Source organism: Lynx rufus, unplaced genomic scaffold (genome assembly GCF_022079265.1).
Source record: "Lynx rufus isolate CCGP_SWC_20201006 ecotype Redwood Valley unplaced genomic scaffold, mLynRuf1.p SCAF_9, whole genome shotgun sequence".
NCBI classification, from domain to species: Eukaryota; Metazoa; Chordata; class Mammalia; order Carnivora; family Felidae; genus Lynx; species Lynx rufus.
Window position 1 is genome coordinate 103,823,188 of NW_025814897.1, and position 15,673 is coordinate 103,838,860.

The following is a 15,673-nucleotide window of genomic DNA, read 5'->3' on the forward strand; positions in this document are numbered from 1 at the left end:
AAATGTCTGTCACCATAAAGGAAAAACCTAACACCGAAAGTTCAAGCTTCTAGTTCTCTGTAATGTGGAGGAAGACAAAAATGTTGTACAAGGGTGGGTTAAGTAATGCACGGAACCAAAATAATTGGATGTTTTTGTGCTAATACAAATTATCATGATTGTATGTGAACTGATACTTTTTTTCACTGATGAGGAAGGCTTGCAATAGAAAATGGCACTAATCAACAATATTTCTCAGGACTGCATTTCCACTGATGCCAACCACAAGAAGCAGCCTTAAACTTCAGATCCCTCAGTGCCTGATTGGATTCTTCTTTATGTTCTGACATATGAAAATAACATGACACTTTTTTCTGAATAACATAATTCATAAGGTGAACACTGGTTTTCTTCATATAGCCATGCTTTCGGTATTTGGGGACAGTGTAGCCCATTCTCATCTCACAGGACTGTTCCATCACAATCCAAGAGATAAGGCGCCCCTCTGGACCCAGCACACCGAATCCTGGAAAATTCTGGAGGCAGCGTTCAATATATTTCAAGCTCCTATCATTTTTCCCAAATGTCCACTGTTCATTCACAAGCCCTGCATGGGAGGGATCCAAGGAAATGTTCTGAAAGCTTCCTTTCCTGTCAAGAAGAAAAAATGTGCATTTATTCAGCCAACATTTACAAAACACCAGGATTATAGAAAATGAATATGACACCAATCCTTTCCTTGAGGATCCCACAGCCTAGAAGAGGAAACAGGTGGACAAAAAACTAATTCTTTGTCCCCTTGAAAATGTTCCCAAATAATTAAGAGGGCTATCACCCTATGTACTTAATGATACATTTCATAACAGAGAGTTAGCATCATATAGTACAGTACATCTCAGAAAAGTCTAACCATTTATCCCAAGGAAGAAGATAAGCATATGTCTTAAAAGAGGAAGGCTATAGATACACCAGAGCAGTCCTCAATTTTGTTCGAAGATGCATGTGTGAAATATGTAGTTTGAATTCTCTCCCACAAAATATCTAAAGACACAAGGTAATACTTCTTTCAACAGATATTTCCAAAAAACATGTATCACCAGAAGATGAGAGCCATGTTGATCTTAAGCTTCATGTGTCCCAAAGCCCATCACCACATACCTCTAGGAAAGTACCAAAAATGAAATTTAACAAGCACCAATACAGGAAAAGAATATCAGATTTTTTGGTGATAACAATAGGATTTCATCCTGATTCTCTCACTGGACAAGTTATCTGAGACTGAGTCTTCTCATCTGCAAAATCAGAATCACATCCTCTGTGGGTAGGGGAGGTTGGGACAGATGGAAGAGCCCAAAGAAGTTTCAACTATCTGCCCCCGGGAGAAAGAGTTTTCAGGAATTCATCAGTTTTAAGGTCACTTTATGTCTGCCAGTAAGTGGGGTTGCTGCACACTAAATTGTCCACACATGGGTGGGGCCTTCTTTTCTCTCTGCCTGCCTGACCTTTCCTGGCCCTGCTTCTTCAGAGATCTCAAGCATCTCACCTGACCTTGTCTTGTGGCAGAGCCAAACTGAAGCTGGCAAGATATCAAGATATGCATTTGGGTTTAGAGGAAAGAAAGATCACCTTAGGGCAGGTACTCCATTCCATATTTTCAGAGTTATAGTATTATTGAATCCCCATTTACCACTTTTCCCTATGCATATGTTTCTTCTAAGATTCTCATGGGAACACAGCTGGGCCACAGCAAGATTTGAATATTGTTGGCTCTCCTGGCTAAATTAGTTGCATGTGTGAGCATATGTTTTGATTTTATTTTATTTTTTGAATTAGCAATATAATTATAGAGCATAAATGGATATTAATGAAAAATAATTCTTTCTTTTTTCTTTGATCTCCTATTATCCAGTTACCTTCTCTAAAGTCTACCAGGAATGCAATATATTTATGTAACCTTCCAGAGGTGTTTGATGCAATTTAAGATGTTTACATACTATGATAGCATACTGTATATATTATTCTATTTTATTTGTTGTGTTTTTTACTTAGCATTATATTTTGGAATTCTTTCCATATTAGTTCCTATAGAGCTGATTCCTTCTTGTTAATGGCTGCATATTATTCCTTTGTCTGGATTATACCATAATGAATTGACCTGCATTCCTATTGATGGACACTTTGGTTGTTTCTACGTTATGCTATCACATATTGATTTTATCAAAATCTTGGGGCGCCTGCATGGCTCAGTCAGTTAAGCATCCGATTGCAGCTCAGGTCATCACCTCTCAGGTTCATGAGTTCAAGCCCTGCATTGGGCTCTGTGCTGACAGCTCAGAGCCTGGAGCCTGCTTCGGATTCTGTCTCCCTCTCTCTCTCTTCCCCTCCCCTGCTCACACTCTCCCTGGCTCTCAAAATGAATAAACATTAAAAAAATTTTTAAATGAATTTATCAAAGTCTTAAAATCCAATTTGAGAATATCTTCCATTTAATATACATATTATGTTACCCAACAATTCCAACTCCAGGATTTATCTTTCAGAAATATTTATACAACTTGTGCAATGATCTGTTTACGACGACATTTCTTGTAGAATTTTTGTTATTAGGAAGAACTGGAGATAAATTAAAAGTGTGTTAATATGGGAATACATAATTGTGCATCTCCCTCTTATGGAAATCTATGCAGCTGCCAAAGTACATGAAGATACCCATATGAGCTTACATGAAAGGTTTATATAACATATTGAATGAGAAAGGTTGCAGTACAATAATTTCCTATGTTGTAAAAACAAAAGAAAAAGGAAAACAACAAAACCAATTCATACACACAAAGTACTAAAAGCATACACACTAATATTAAGAATATTTACACCTGGGGGCGCCTGGGTGGCTCAGTCAGTTAAGCATCTGACTTCAGCTCAGGTCATGATCTCATAGTTCATGAGTTCAAGTCCCATGTTGGGCTCTGCACTGACACTGCAGAGCCTGCTTGGAATTCTCTCTCTTTACCTCTCTCTCTGCCCATCCCCTGTTCTTGCTCACTCTCTCAAAATAAATAAATAAACTTAAAGAAAAAATTTACACCTGAAAGAAAGATTGTGGAGAATCTAAGTGGGCAAACTTTCGCTTTTTACTTTGAATGCTTGTATACTTACTTGGCATAGCATGCAGTATTTTTTTAATGTTTATTTATTATTTTTGAGAGAGGGAGAGAGACAGAGACAGAGCACAAACGGGGGAGGGGCAGAGAAAGGGAGACACAGAATCTAAAGCAGGCTCCAGGCTCCAAGCTGTCAGCACACAGCCCAACACTGGGCTTGAACCCATGAACCTGAACCAAAGTCTGATGCCTAACTGACTGAGCCACCCAGGCACCCCTAGCATGTAGTATTTTTGCAAGAAATTGAAAATAATCTCAGTAAAGATTCTCTATGTCACCATGATGTCCTGTACCCTCCCAGGAAGGCTCCAAGTGAGTTAAATATATATATATGGAAAGAACCTCATCTAGTGAAGACCCTGCCCATGCTCAGCAAACCTCAGCTAATATAGTTCCCTCCCTTTACCGCTACAACTGTGTACCCCATAATTTAGTCTCAAATCTTGCCTTTCCAAGTCTGGCCCTTACGACAACTCAATGATTTCTTATCAGGAATTTGGGAAGCAAAAGGCAAAATCTCACTTGGTATCGTCATCCACTTTGGGCGTTTTAAATGACTCCATCACATCCACCTGGTCATCATTGGGTTCCACCGGCATTTCTGTCATAATGAGTATCATCTTCACGTAATCCACCCGCACTGATTTTGAAGCTGAAATCTTTCTTATTGCCTCTTGCAAGCTCTCTTGGCAACCTGGAGAGAAGAGAAAGACAGCCACTGTCTGCCCCCTTCCACATCTGCTGTGAATGAACCAGAGGTCTTTGCTTCTTAACTCAGATCAGTTACCTTGGATCTGGAAGACTTGGTCCCAATTGATAACCTGGGGCCGTGCCAGGACTTCCTCTAACTTGTCAGGAGCTTTGGTGAAGATTTGGTAAGTGTTGGTATAATGATCCAGGTCATCCTTCATCTCCTGATACAACAATCGGTCAACCTTATTTACACAGCAGTACAATTTACAAAATGCTCTTGCATATGCCTGGAGCGCTGCAGACTCCATTGTTTGATACCCTCTGTTTTTCCCAGAGGTGTGGGCAGAAAATTGCCTTGGAATCCCTTGAGAAATAAATCACTATTCACAGATTTATGCTGGTTGCTTTTGGATGGTACCCTGAAGGCACCTGCTCTTGGGACGGTGCTTAAGGACCTTTCTTGCCTGGGATGGGAGGTGCACCAGCAGGGTGTGTTAAGGGTCTAAAAGAGAGAGTGTCTACCTTATAGGGAGAAATAATGGGAACAGGGTTGGAGTCAAGACTGTGGGTCTGTGAGAAAGCCATGCCTAGGCTAATTCTGACTCAGCACTCTGGTGCTAGCATGGTGACTGGCCCTTGCTGTGCAAGTGAACAGAGAGGACTTTTAGAAAGAGCCATCACAGCGGGTTCACAGCAACACCTGGAGGGGAGAGCCCAGTCTCTCACTGCCCTGCATTCTTGCTCACCTTCTGCAGCAGATACTCCCCTGGGGGTTTTTACAGGTAAGGTTGGGTTCTAATTCTCCTGATAACTATGTAAATGGAGAAGTGTGGGAGGAGTGGTTAAAATATCTGGGATATTTTAAAAAATTTTTTAAATTAAAAAAAAAATTTTTTTTTGAGAGACAGAGACAGAGCTTGAGTGGGGGAGAGCCAGAGAGAGAGGGAGACACAGAATCTGAAACAGGCTCCAGGCTCTGAGCTGTCAGCACAGAGCCTGACACAGGGCTTGAACCCACAGACTGTGAGATCATGACCTGAGCTGAAGTTGGATGCCCAACTGACTGAGCCCCCCAGGCGCCACTAAAATTTTTTTTAATGTTTATTTTTGAGACACAGAGAGACAGAGCATGAACGGGGGAGGGTCAGAGAGAGGGAGACACAGAATCTGAAGCAGGCTCCAGGCTCCAAGCTGTCAGCACAGAGCCCCACACAGGGCTCGAATTCACAGACTGCGAGATCACGACCTGAGCCGAAGTTGGATGCTTAACCGACTGAGCCACCCAGGCGCCCCTATCTGGGATATTTTAACTCTGGGATGGAAGGGATTCTATACTTATACTCCCCAAATCTGAAAGATGGGAAAGACATTTTTATTAAATAGACAGTTGGCTCTACAACACAGGTTTGAACTGCGTGAGTCCACTTTCAAGCAATTTTTTTTTAATTCGGTAAGTGTATTTTCCTTATGATTTTAAGGACATTTTCTTTTGTCTAGCTTACTTTGTTGTAACAATACAGTATATAATACATGTAACATACAAAATATGTGTTAATAGACTATGCTATCATAAAGTCTTCTAGTCAACAGTAGTCTATTAGTAGTTAAGTTTTAGAGGAAGTCAAGAAATATATGCAGATTTTTGACTGCGCGGGGGCTGGTGCCCCTAACATCTGCATTGTTCAAGGGTCAACTATACATGATGTATCTGTAGTTTAACAATACTCTGACATAGTAATTTCTGTCAACTTCACTTTTTATAGTGAAGAAAGCAGCAGTCTTCCCACAGTCACACAACTTGACAGATTTAGATCTCAAACCCAGTACTGATTCAAATGTTATTGGATTATGTTCATTCAGGTCCAAGGAAAACAAAACATTTCCTAACCATTTCCAGCCACAAACATCTTGAGGTATATGCCTGTGATTAGAATCTCAATGGAAAAGAATTGACCAGGGGCACCTGCATGGCTCAGTTGGTTGAGCGACCAACTCTTGATTTCTGCTCAAGTCATGATCTCACACTTTGCAAGATTGAGCCCCGAGTCTGGCACCTCTATGAGTGTGGAGCCTGCTTTAGAGCTCTCTCTTCCCTCTCTCTGTCTCTCTGTCTCTCTCTCTCCCTCTGCCCCTCTCCCATGTGCTCACTCACTCTAGATAATAAAATAAAATAAAATAAAATATAAAATAAAATAATTGACCAGATGGTATCCCAATGTTATTAATAAGCCCTGCATCACTGGCCATTTGGTTTACACCCATGCCTTATTTCACTGCCCCCTCTCCCATCCAAGCAGCCATTCCAAAATCTGTATGTATCAGGGATGCCAAGGTTCTTAGCTTCAGTCCCCTCATTTACACACAGAGAACATCCTGAACATGACTGGCTTGGCATTCAGTAACTAGTGCTCTCACCTCTCTCTGAGGCCGAGTAATGACTATCTGATAATCTGGCCAGGCATCCACCAGCACCTCCATGTTGAATGGATTTTTATTTTTAATGTTGAAAACGGCACCATATACCTACAAGAGCAACAGATCAAAACAGGAGGAGATGAAGTTTTTCTTTGAGGTAGGGTCTTGGAGGTGGTATGGGCAATAAAGCCAGGAGACAGGAGAACTTGACAAGATCAATCTAGTGCTTTCAGGATGCCTCACTGAACTATCCATCAGGAAGTATGCTGCAAAAAAGCCCAGGAAGGGTCCACAAAAATCTAAGTTAATCAGTGAATCATTAGGAAATGGCTCGTCTGACATTTTTTCATTCATTTTTTAAAAATCCATACCATCTTTTTCATTTCATACTATACCATTTTTTGGCACATATTATGTGTCAGATTTGTGTCAAGTGTGGAAAATCCAAAGGTGAGTATGATATGGCCACTGCCTTCAAGTTTACAAGGATGGGGAAGTATATAGTTTGATCATAATAAGACACATATTCTGATAGATGCATGCATATGGTTGTGTGGGATCTCAGAGAGGAAAGTCACTACCTCTCTAGGAGTGGTAGGAAACTTACAGATAAAGTAATATTTGAATTCGGTCTTCAGAGATAAGTAAAATATTTTCCTGGCAAAGCAGAGAAGAAAGGCAAGTAATTCCAGGTGAGAGAAAAAGCATGCATGAGTGCTTGAAGTTGTGGCAGATTATATCATCCCTGATGAGCTTTGAGGACTCGGTGATTGTAGCATGTGGTATATGGAAGAGACATGTTGGGAGATTAAGCGGAAGAGGCTGGGACATTTTGTGATAAACCTCAGAATTAAGGAGTGTGGACTTTTGTGCCTTGGACATGGACCACTACTGAAAGTTTAAAACAAGGGAGTGGTATGATCATATTTGTGTCAGATAGATGACTCCAGTTACCAAGTGTAGGTAAGCTAGTAATATTGTAGAAAGGCAGATATTGTAATAGTCTGGAGCAGATAAGGAATTCTACTAGAGATAGCAGTAGAATGGATTCAAACAATGTATAAAAGAGGAGAAGGAGAAGGAGTAAAGTAGGTGTCTGGATATGGGTATTAAGATCATCCTTGCCAAAGAAGTCTGACTTTAGACTTGTATTTCCATCTGCCTGGAAGGTTCTGAGCCCTGAACCTATATTCCCACACTTTACCCCTCTCTCCCAGATTTCTCCCTGCTCTCTCACCTTCAAGGACTCAGGGATGCTCTTTTCCAGGGATTCATACAGAATATGCAGCTTCTGGGATTCATGAAGCACAAACATATTGTATAGCACCTGAGCCTCCTTCTCCCAGGAAGATGACCTAAGGAAACAAACATACAAACAAAAATACCTGGAAAGATGAGACAGGTGTCCAGCAAGAGGAGAAAAGAAAAATCACATAGGACATCATACACTGCCAAAAATAAAGGGCTTTAGAAATTTTCAAGTCCAAACCTTTCATTTTGCAAGTGAGAAACTAAAGCCTGGAACTGCAGCTAGACTCAGGGTTCATTGGTGATCTTTCTACAATTCCATGGAAAGTACCGTAACATATTTGGTGAAACAAATATGATTTGAGAGAGATTTGATTTTATTTGATTTGATTCAAATCAGGCCAAGAATCTGAGGAGCAAATGTCTTCAGCTGTCCAGATACAAATGAAGAACAACGAATCTTTTCAGAAAAACTATCTCAAGGGACCCTGAGATCCCTGGGCATTGAAACACTTGTGCAAATGTTGTCATAGGATCAGTAGTATTTTCAGACATCATGAAAGAATGCAATCTTCCGGGAAAGGTCCTAGAGACTATATTGAGTATAGTCACTTTTTCCTACGGAACAAAATCATAGGAAGGAAAAAATTGTTGATCAGGAATGAAATTACCCAAGTATAAACTGGCAAAATCTAGAAACTTGAATTATACCCTAGCAATCTTAAAAATAGAGCAAACCCTTTTATTCAACAATTCTGCTTTTAGAAACTCATCCCAAGGAAGCGATAATAGATATCTATAGATATGTAAATATAAGGAAATTCACTGCAGTATTATGATACTATAAATTTAGAAATTATCCCAAAATGGGGTGTTTTCTGTCTCAGAAAAACATGTGACTGTTGATCTCGGAATCATGAGTTCATACCCCATGTTGGGTGTAGAGATTACTTAAATAAGTAAAACTTTAAAAAGTAGAAATGATCCAAATCCATTATAGAGGAATGCTTAAGTTAATGATGGCATATCTAAATTATGGACCACTGGGCAGACATGAAAGTAATGTCTACAAAGTGTGTTTAATGACAGAGGAAAAAGTCTGTGTTAGAAAGTCAGGAAAATATCTAATATAATACCATGTGGGTAATATAAAGATGGATAGGTAAAATGGTTAGCCATGTATGTGTATGTGTGTGTATATTCACCTCGAAGTCTTTCTGAAATAAAGTAGTATATAAATAAGATACACATAGAGAATTTTTTTCCATTCTTATACCCATGAATATGTATATATATTTATATTACATATACCCGATCGAAGTATATATGTTACTTCAAGACATTTATAAGAGTAGCCATATTTTCTAAAAAACTAACAAAAACAAGAAACTCAGAGCAATTTTGATGGCTTATTGAGGAGCCATCATTTTTTTTTTTAAATCATAACTATCCTGGAAAATCTAGCACCTATCATATGGTATTGGTGTATGTAGCCAAAATCAAACCAAAAGGAAGTACAGCGATTAAGAACATGGTCTTTGGAGTCAAACAGACCAGGACCCAAACCTTGGCTCCTCTACTTGCTAGCTGGGTCACTTTAGGTAGATTACTTTACTTGAAACTCTCTGAGATTTACTTTCTTCATCTATACAATGGGGATAATCATACCTACTTTGTGGGTTGTCCTAAGGATGACATCATGAAATGTATATGTATATGAAGGGCTTAGTGTTCTGTTGGATGGTGTACAGATGTGCTTCTGAGGGAAATTGTGAAGATCTGCAAACCCAATCAAGGGGACCATTCTATTGGACAGGAGCATAACCAAACAAAGTTCAAATATGGCACTAAATATAAGTTGTCTAAGTAAATCTGTTAGCACAAAAGACATCTTGAGGCAAATCACAGCTCTACAACAAGCCAGTATATTTCTGGCCCTGTCTAGGACAATGGACATACTAACCAAATGGCAGATTATTCTGCTCATTCTTCAGGCCTTTTGTAGCAAATTTCCCCAGAAGAGTGTAATCTCCTTGGAAAGTAGGACCATCTCTTATTCTTCCTTACAGTTCAAGCATCAAGCACAGCACTTGGCATAGTATAGCCACCAATGAACTTTTTGTTCAGTGAATGAATGGAATCAGTGAGGCATAGAGAGGGGACTCTTGGGATATTTTTGGGGGAAGACTGAGCAACAATTTTCTTCACTCTCCAACCTTTCAACTCCAGCTCTATAGACAATGTGGCTGCTAATGGAAGCTTTCAAATAAAGAAGAAAATGTTCAATGATGAGTTGGTTTTAGTACCTTATGTCAGATATATAAGATGTAGGGGGATGCATTAAGAAGGGATGGGAGAATGGTTGTGCATAACTTCTGTTCCCTGCTGCCACATCCCATCATTCACAGCACATGCTCTCCCATTTCTGTGCCATGTTATAGCCAAGTGCCCTTCAGGGCAAGACCCTTGCTTGGCTCCCACCAGTTGGAGACATCTATTTCCAATTCACTCTGGGGCCTCCAGGTGATAGAATCCTTCTGACTTAACCTAATCCAATAGACACTCTGTTATGATCATCCATAAAAATATGTAGAAGAACATAGATGTTTAATGAAATTAGGAAGGTTCCAACAGAGGAGATTGGGGGAAAGTGGCCAAAGAAAAGTGTGAAAAATAAGATGAGAAGCATCTCAGAAGTCAAAATAGGAGAAAATTTATTTAAAGGTGGGAGTGATTAGAAGAGTCAAATGCTGCTGGGAAACTAAGAGATGAGTACTAAAAATGCCACTGCAATATGGAGTCGGGAATTGATTACTGATCTGGAGAGAGATAGACCAGGAAATGATGGAGAAGAAATCAGGTGAAGAGAATTAGAGACTAAATGAACCATGAGGAAGTGAAGATAAGTCTTTAAAGAGCTTGGCCACGAAAGGAAGGAGAAGAATATAGGAGTATAGAGGGAGGAAGGAGACTGTGGGAGCTCAAAGGAAGACATTTCTTATTAGATGAGAGTGGTAAGCATATTTATGCTAATTACAGAAATCCAGGTATGATGGAGAGTAACTGGATAGGCCCATGGACAAAACAGGAGGTGGAAAGAGGAAAGAAGAATAGCTAAATCCACTGACCAGGCACTGTTCCAAATCCTTTGTGTTTATTAGTTCATCTAATTTGTAACCTTATCTCTAAGAGTAGGTGTTGGGATTAGTTTTGGGTGAGAAGAATACCTCTTCCACTGAGGTGGAAGAGAAAGCTTTTAGTTCAGGCATATGCACATGCATGTGTGTGCACGTACTTGGGGCGAGACAAAAGAGCAGGAAGGTGACAAGTTATCTTTGTCCATCTTCTGGAAGAAATAGAATGACAAGTCTTTCTTTGGAAGTGAGTAAGGTGGGAGAGTGTGCCAGGAAAGTGTAGAGAAAAAATAGTAAGTTTTTATGGGAAATTATTAGGGATTGAATGGCATCTGATGTTAGCAGGAGAAAGCACAGGCAATGAATACATACAGGGATCTCCAGGCATTGCTTTGGACTAGGTGCAGAGGGAAAACCACTATTTGGGAGTGATATTCATCCACACTTATAAGCTCAACACCCAGAGAGTAGAAGCAGAGAAAACAAATTGAAATGAACCAGGCTAGAGCAGCAAATAAATAAATAAATAAATAAATAAATAAATAAAGGAGGCGAAATATTTGAGAACAAGGAAATAAATTTAAATTGTAGGATTTAGAAGAGAGAAGGAAGGAAAGAAGGTAGGATAGAGACCAATCAAGTGGGACAAGATGGAGAGAGCACACTTTATAAGGTCAAAGAATAGCAATGGTGATAGGGAAAATGTATGCAGACTACATGAGAGCAGAGTCAGAAATTAGGCTGTCAGAGGTTAGGATTTCAGAGGTAGATTAGTTCTGGATATATGGCTGTTGGCTTCAACTTCAAGTCAACAGAGTAGGAGCCAGTAAGGGACTAGGAGTATCATGTATGATAGGCATCACCATGATGTGGCAGGAGTTTGACAGGAGAAAAGTCAGATGCCAAATGCATCCATGAATGGAGAGAAATTTGACAGAAAGCAACAGGAAAGAGGAAGACTTCATCTTAGCCATCTGGCACAGCTCTCAAAGGTTTTTCTATTCAAATGGACAAGTAACACTTTAGAAGATGGGTTAGAGGCCAGGAGAATGCTGATTCTTGTCAAATACTTGATCATGGTATTTTTGTGGATGTCTGGAGAGCGCAGGGACAGGCACACGTATCAGTAATTTATAGTTCAAGGAAAGCATTTCTACGGCTTACCAGTTCAAAATAACACAACGCTAGCATGGCAGATTCTTAAGGTATTTTCCAGGTTCAGAGACCTACAATATTTTCAGGATTTGGTTCTCAACATTGGGACTTGTGAGCGCTCCTTCCAAGGATTTGCATGTGGCGGGGGGCAGGGGGGAGTCAATTAACAAAATACTAATTATTTAGAACCAGGATTCTGATTAATTGAAAGGCTTAGAAAAAAGACTTTGGCTGTCCAAAATAATTCTGCTTACCTGAAGTTTCTTTGTAAACGTGTATACACACCACCTTCTGTCGTTGCTTAGTGTGGCAGTGGAGAGGCTTCCGTAGCTACTAACTTACAGTCATCCACACTAAAACTTGAACTAACTCATGTTGTCACTGGTCAGCATAAAGCTCCAAGAAGCTGTGGGTTCCAATAAAGCACACTGGAGGTTCTGTTCTTTGACATGAAGTCAGACGCTTTGTGTGGACCAGAGGAAGACCAGGAATATGTTCTGTATGAGCAATTTCTATGATTGTAAGAAGTTTCCCGCTGAAGTTTTTGATTTATATGCTATCACTTATAGCTGATTGGCTATTTCCAAGCAATAATAATGAGGCAACTTGAGAGTTAGCAGAAATGACTCAGCTCCAGCATTATTCAGGTAGTATCATTAGGGCAAACAAAAGATGTAGAAAATTTGGCTTCACTGCAAACCTCCTGGTTTAATGTCTTCAACCTGGAAAAGCTAGAATACCCCTGGGCATTTGCTGTTAGTATAAGAACTGAGCTCATACACCTTGTCCCTTGTATTGTTTACAGTGAAAAGGACAAGTGAGGGGGGTATAGTAACACAAGAAGAATAAACAGCTACCAGACAGAAGCATGGATGGGGCTGGAATTCATCCATGGGGCTGGAGAAGAATGGTGGTAAAATGGTTTCTCAAAGTGCTCTCCTCACACCATCAAGATCATCTGTGCTTGCTTGTTAAAAATACAGGAACTTTTCCAAATCAGTTGAATCATGGCCTACCAGAACACTTGGGAGTCTGTATTATATAATAAGCTACCTAAAAGATTCTGGTCTGCATTAACATTTGGAAACATTGAGAGAGAGGAGAGGGTAAAAAAGCTTTCAAAATTTTACCCACTTTCTGAAACGGTGTGGAACAACTTCAAAAATTTTAATCATTCATGAAGTGAGAAAAGCAAGAGGTATTTTCACACTAATCAGGAAGATGGTGTTGAGAGAGAATGAATGCCTTCCACAAAGTCACAAAACTAGCCAACAGCAGTGCCTCAACTGAAGCCAAAGACCAGATTCTTTTAATGACACCATGATTCTTCATTGAGTCATTCCTTACCCTTGGCCAGTTTCTGTCTTCTTACAAACCTACTTCATTCATTTAGATAACATTTTAAATCCCACAGATGAGGATTTAGCACTATGCATGTGCTTGTTATATAAGGCCTTAAAGTTTTAGTAATTCCATTTTTTGAACCAAAAAAATTGACATACTTGTAGTGTTTTATGATTAATTTGTTCACAAAATTACATTAGTTACAATATGTTGATTCATCCTCTTTTTTACATATGTTGACCTATTTCCTGCCAATAAAAGTATACTTTCTTTGATAGTTGAGATCATATTGTGGATAGTTGAGATCATACAATTTTTATGTCCCACACTGAGTATCACATAAGTGATTTCTCAAGCCATTAAAATTTTTTTCTAAAGATAGTTTATAATGGTTGCACAATTGAGTTGCCCACTTAAGAAAGAATTTTATTTCATGATATTTGGACTCTCCTAGAAACTCAGTATGTAGGAGACATAATTACTAACATTAGGTTCCTGGATGCCCTTTCCTTACTTCTATAGAACTGTATGGACAGTCACTTTTTCTTTCTTATTGTTTGTTCTTCCTACCCCAAATAGAATCACTGTTATTACTTGTGCCTTTACTCAATCTGGACACTTTGGGATCTTTTATATGCAAATTGTCAGTCACCTGTAAATGTGTAGAGAAAGAAAGTTGAAAACAGAAAGGGGGGAAGCCAGATGGTAGAGTAGTATAATGAGAGATCTTGTCATTGAGATATTGAAAAGATAAGTGTATCAGTCAGGGCAGGCTACTCCAAAATTTCAGTGACTTAACATACAAGTAAAGTTTTACTTCTTCCCCACATCACAGTGCCATATGAGGTTACCCTGTCCCACACAGTCCTATCAGCACGCAGGCTTTTAAAATTTTTTTTAATTCCAGTTAGTTAACATACAGTGTATTTTTAGTTTCAGGTGTACAATATAGTGATTCATACATTGCCCTGTGCTCATCACAACAAATGCCCTCCCTAATCCCTTTCACCGATTTAACCCATCCCTCTACCCCCTCCCATCTGGTAAGGATCAGTTTGTTCTCTGCAGTTAAGAGTCTGTTTCTTGGTTTGCCTCACTTTCTTTAGGATGCAGGCTTTTTTCCATATTGTTATTCTGTCTTCCTCTAAGACCTCAGAGTTCTCTCTGGTCAGCTCATAGTGAAAGAGAGGAAGGACCAGCCACAGAAATGGTGCCATCACTTCACTAAAATTTCACTAGCCATAATTCAGGCACACGACTATACTTAGCTACAACTGATATTGGACAATAGTCTCTAGCTGTTGTCTCAAGATAAAAAAGAGAGAATACGGTATTGATGAGCACATGCAGAACCTGCCACCATAAAGGAAAATAACCCATTGTGATAAGGAAGGAAGCTGGGAAATGAATCAAGAAGCCCAGTGGAGAAGGCAATCAACATCTTCCAAATCCTAAAATCAGAAAGGCGTTGGTGCATGGATGGAAAACCAAACACAAGGAAATATGTGTTCCCTACAACAGACTTCAGTGATGCTATCTTAGGGAAAATGGAAAGGAAAGAAGTAGTGATTCTGTCCAGGGAAAGGCAAATAGAAATAACTGCCTTAAGTCCTTTAGTGAACATGGCTAGATACAACAAACCATTCACTTGCCATTCCTTTACTTATCACAAATACTAGTTGAATACCTACTCTGTTACACTGTCCTAGACTGTGAGGTTCAAGAGAGCCAGCCAAGTGAAGGAGAGTAGGGATGTTGAAGTTGATGAAGACCATACTCCAGATAGAGGGACAGTATCTGTGACTTCTCAGAGCAAGAGAGAATAGAGCACTTCGCAAGATGTACTTGAAGAACTCAGGTAAGACTGGAGCACAGATGGGAAGGTGAAAGAGAGTGCCAGAGGGAAAGGCACTAATCAGCCCTGTTAAGGACTTTCTAATTCATCCCAAAGGTGATGGAAGGCCATTGGAAAGTCAAGACTGGAGAAACATGGCTGGGAGGGGGATGTCTATTGGTGGGATGCACACAGAGGTGATGGCCACCTGAGCTGATACACTAGCCATTGTCATGGAAAGAGATGGGTTGTTTTGAGATAATTCAAATGTAAAACTGAAAGTATTTAGTGACTGATTGAGAAGGAGGAAGAAGCAAAAGATGACAGAAGGATCTGTGGACTGATCTAATGGAAGCATCAATAATCTTAATTATTTTAAAGGAAAAATATGTGAGTAAGAAACAATCTTACTTCACTTGAACTCTGTATTATGGTTTTTGAACAACTATAAAAACAAATCTTTCTCTGTATTTATGAATGTCCTTACTTTGGGTAGGGCTTTCATGGTCTCAAACCTTCTAAATCCAGTTTCCTCCACCCCATTCTTTCCATGAGACCACACGTTTCTCCACAACAGATTCTGCAGTAGAGGTTATCAGATGCCCAGCCACCTATCCACCCTCCCATCATGCTTCATTAGGAAGGATTTGCTATTTACCAAGGGAACCTTTTAAATCTGCTTATGGACATTCCATTAGAGAACAGTGAGA

General features: G+C 39.6%; 1 protein-coding gene across 1 annotated transcript; it reads right to left on the bottom strand.

Moving 5' to 3' along the window:
• Positions 1-221: 221 nt before the first annotated feature.
• On the bottom strand, positions 222-7,563 carry GLYATL2 (glycine-N-acyltransferase like 2). The gene is made up of 5 exons (XM_047070131.1): positions 7,486-7,563; positions 6,249-6,356; positions 3,928-4,054; positions 3,663-3,834; positions 222-630 (listed from the first exon to the last, which is right to left on the bottom strand). Exons 1-5 carry the CDS (start codon positions 7,561-7,563, stop codon positions 222-224), a joined length of 894 nt encoding a protein of 297 aa, XP_046926087.1.
• Positions 7,564-15,673: the final 8,110 nt, after the last annotated feature.

Coding starts and splice junctions, on each gene's coding strand:
- GLYATL2 (XM_047070131.1), bottom strand. CDS start 7,563: ATGTTTGTGCTTCATGAATCCCAGAAGCTGCATATTCTGTATGAATCC. Junction 4,055..6,248: donor TTACTCGGCCTCAGAGAGAG/GTGAGAGCACTA, acceptor TTGTTGTATCAG/GAGATGAAGGATGACCTGGA. Junction 631..3,662: donor AAAGTGGATGACGATACCAA/GTGAGATTTTGC, acceptor TCTTCTTGACAG/GAAAGGAAGCTTTCAGAACA.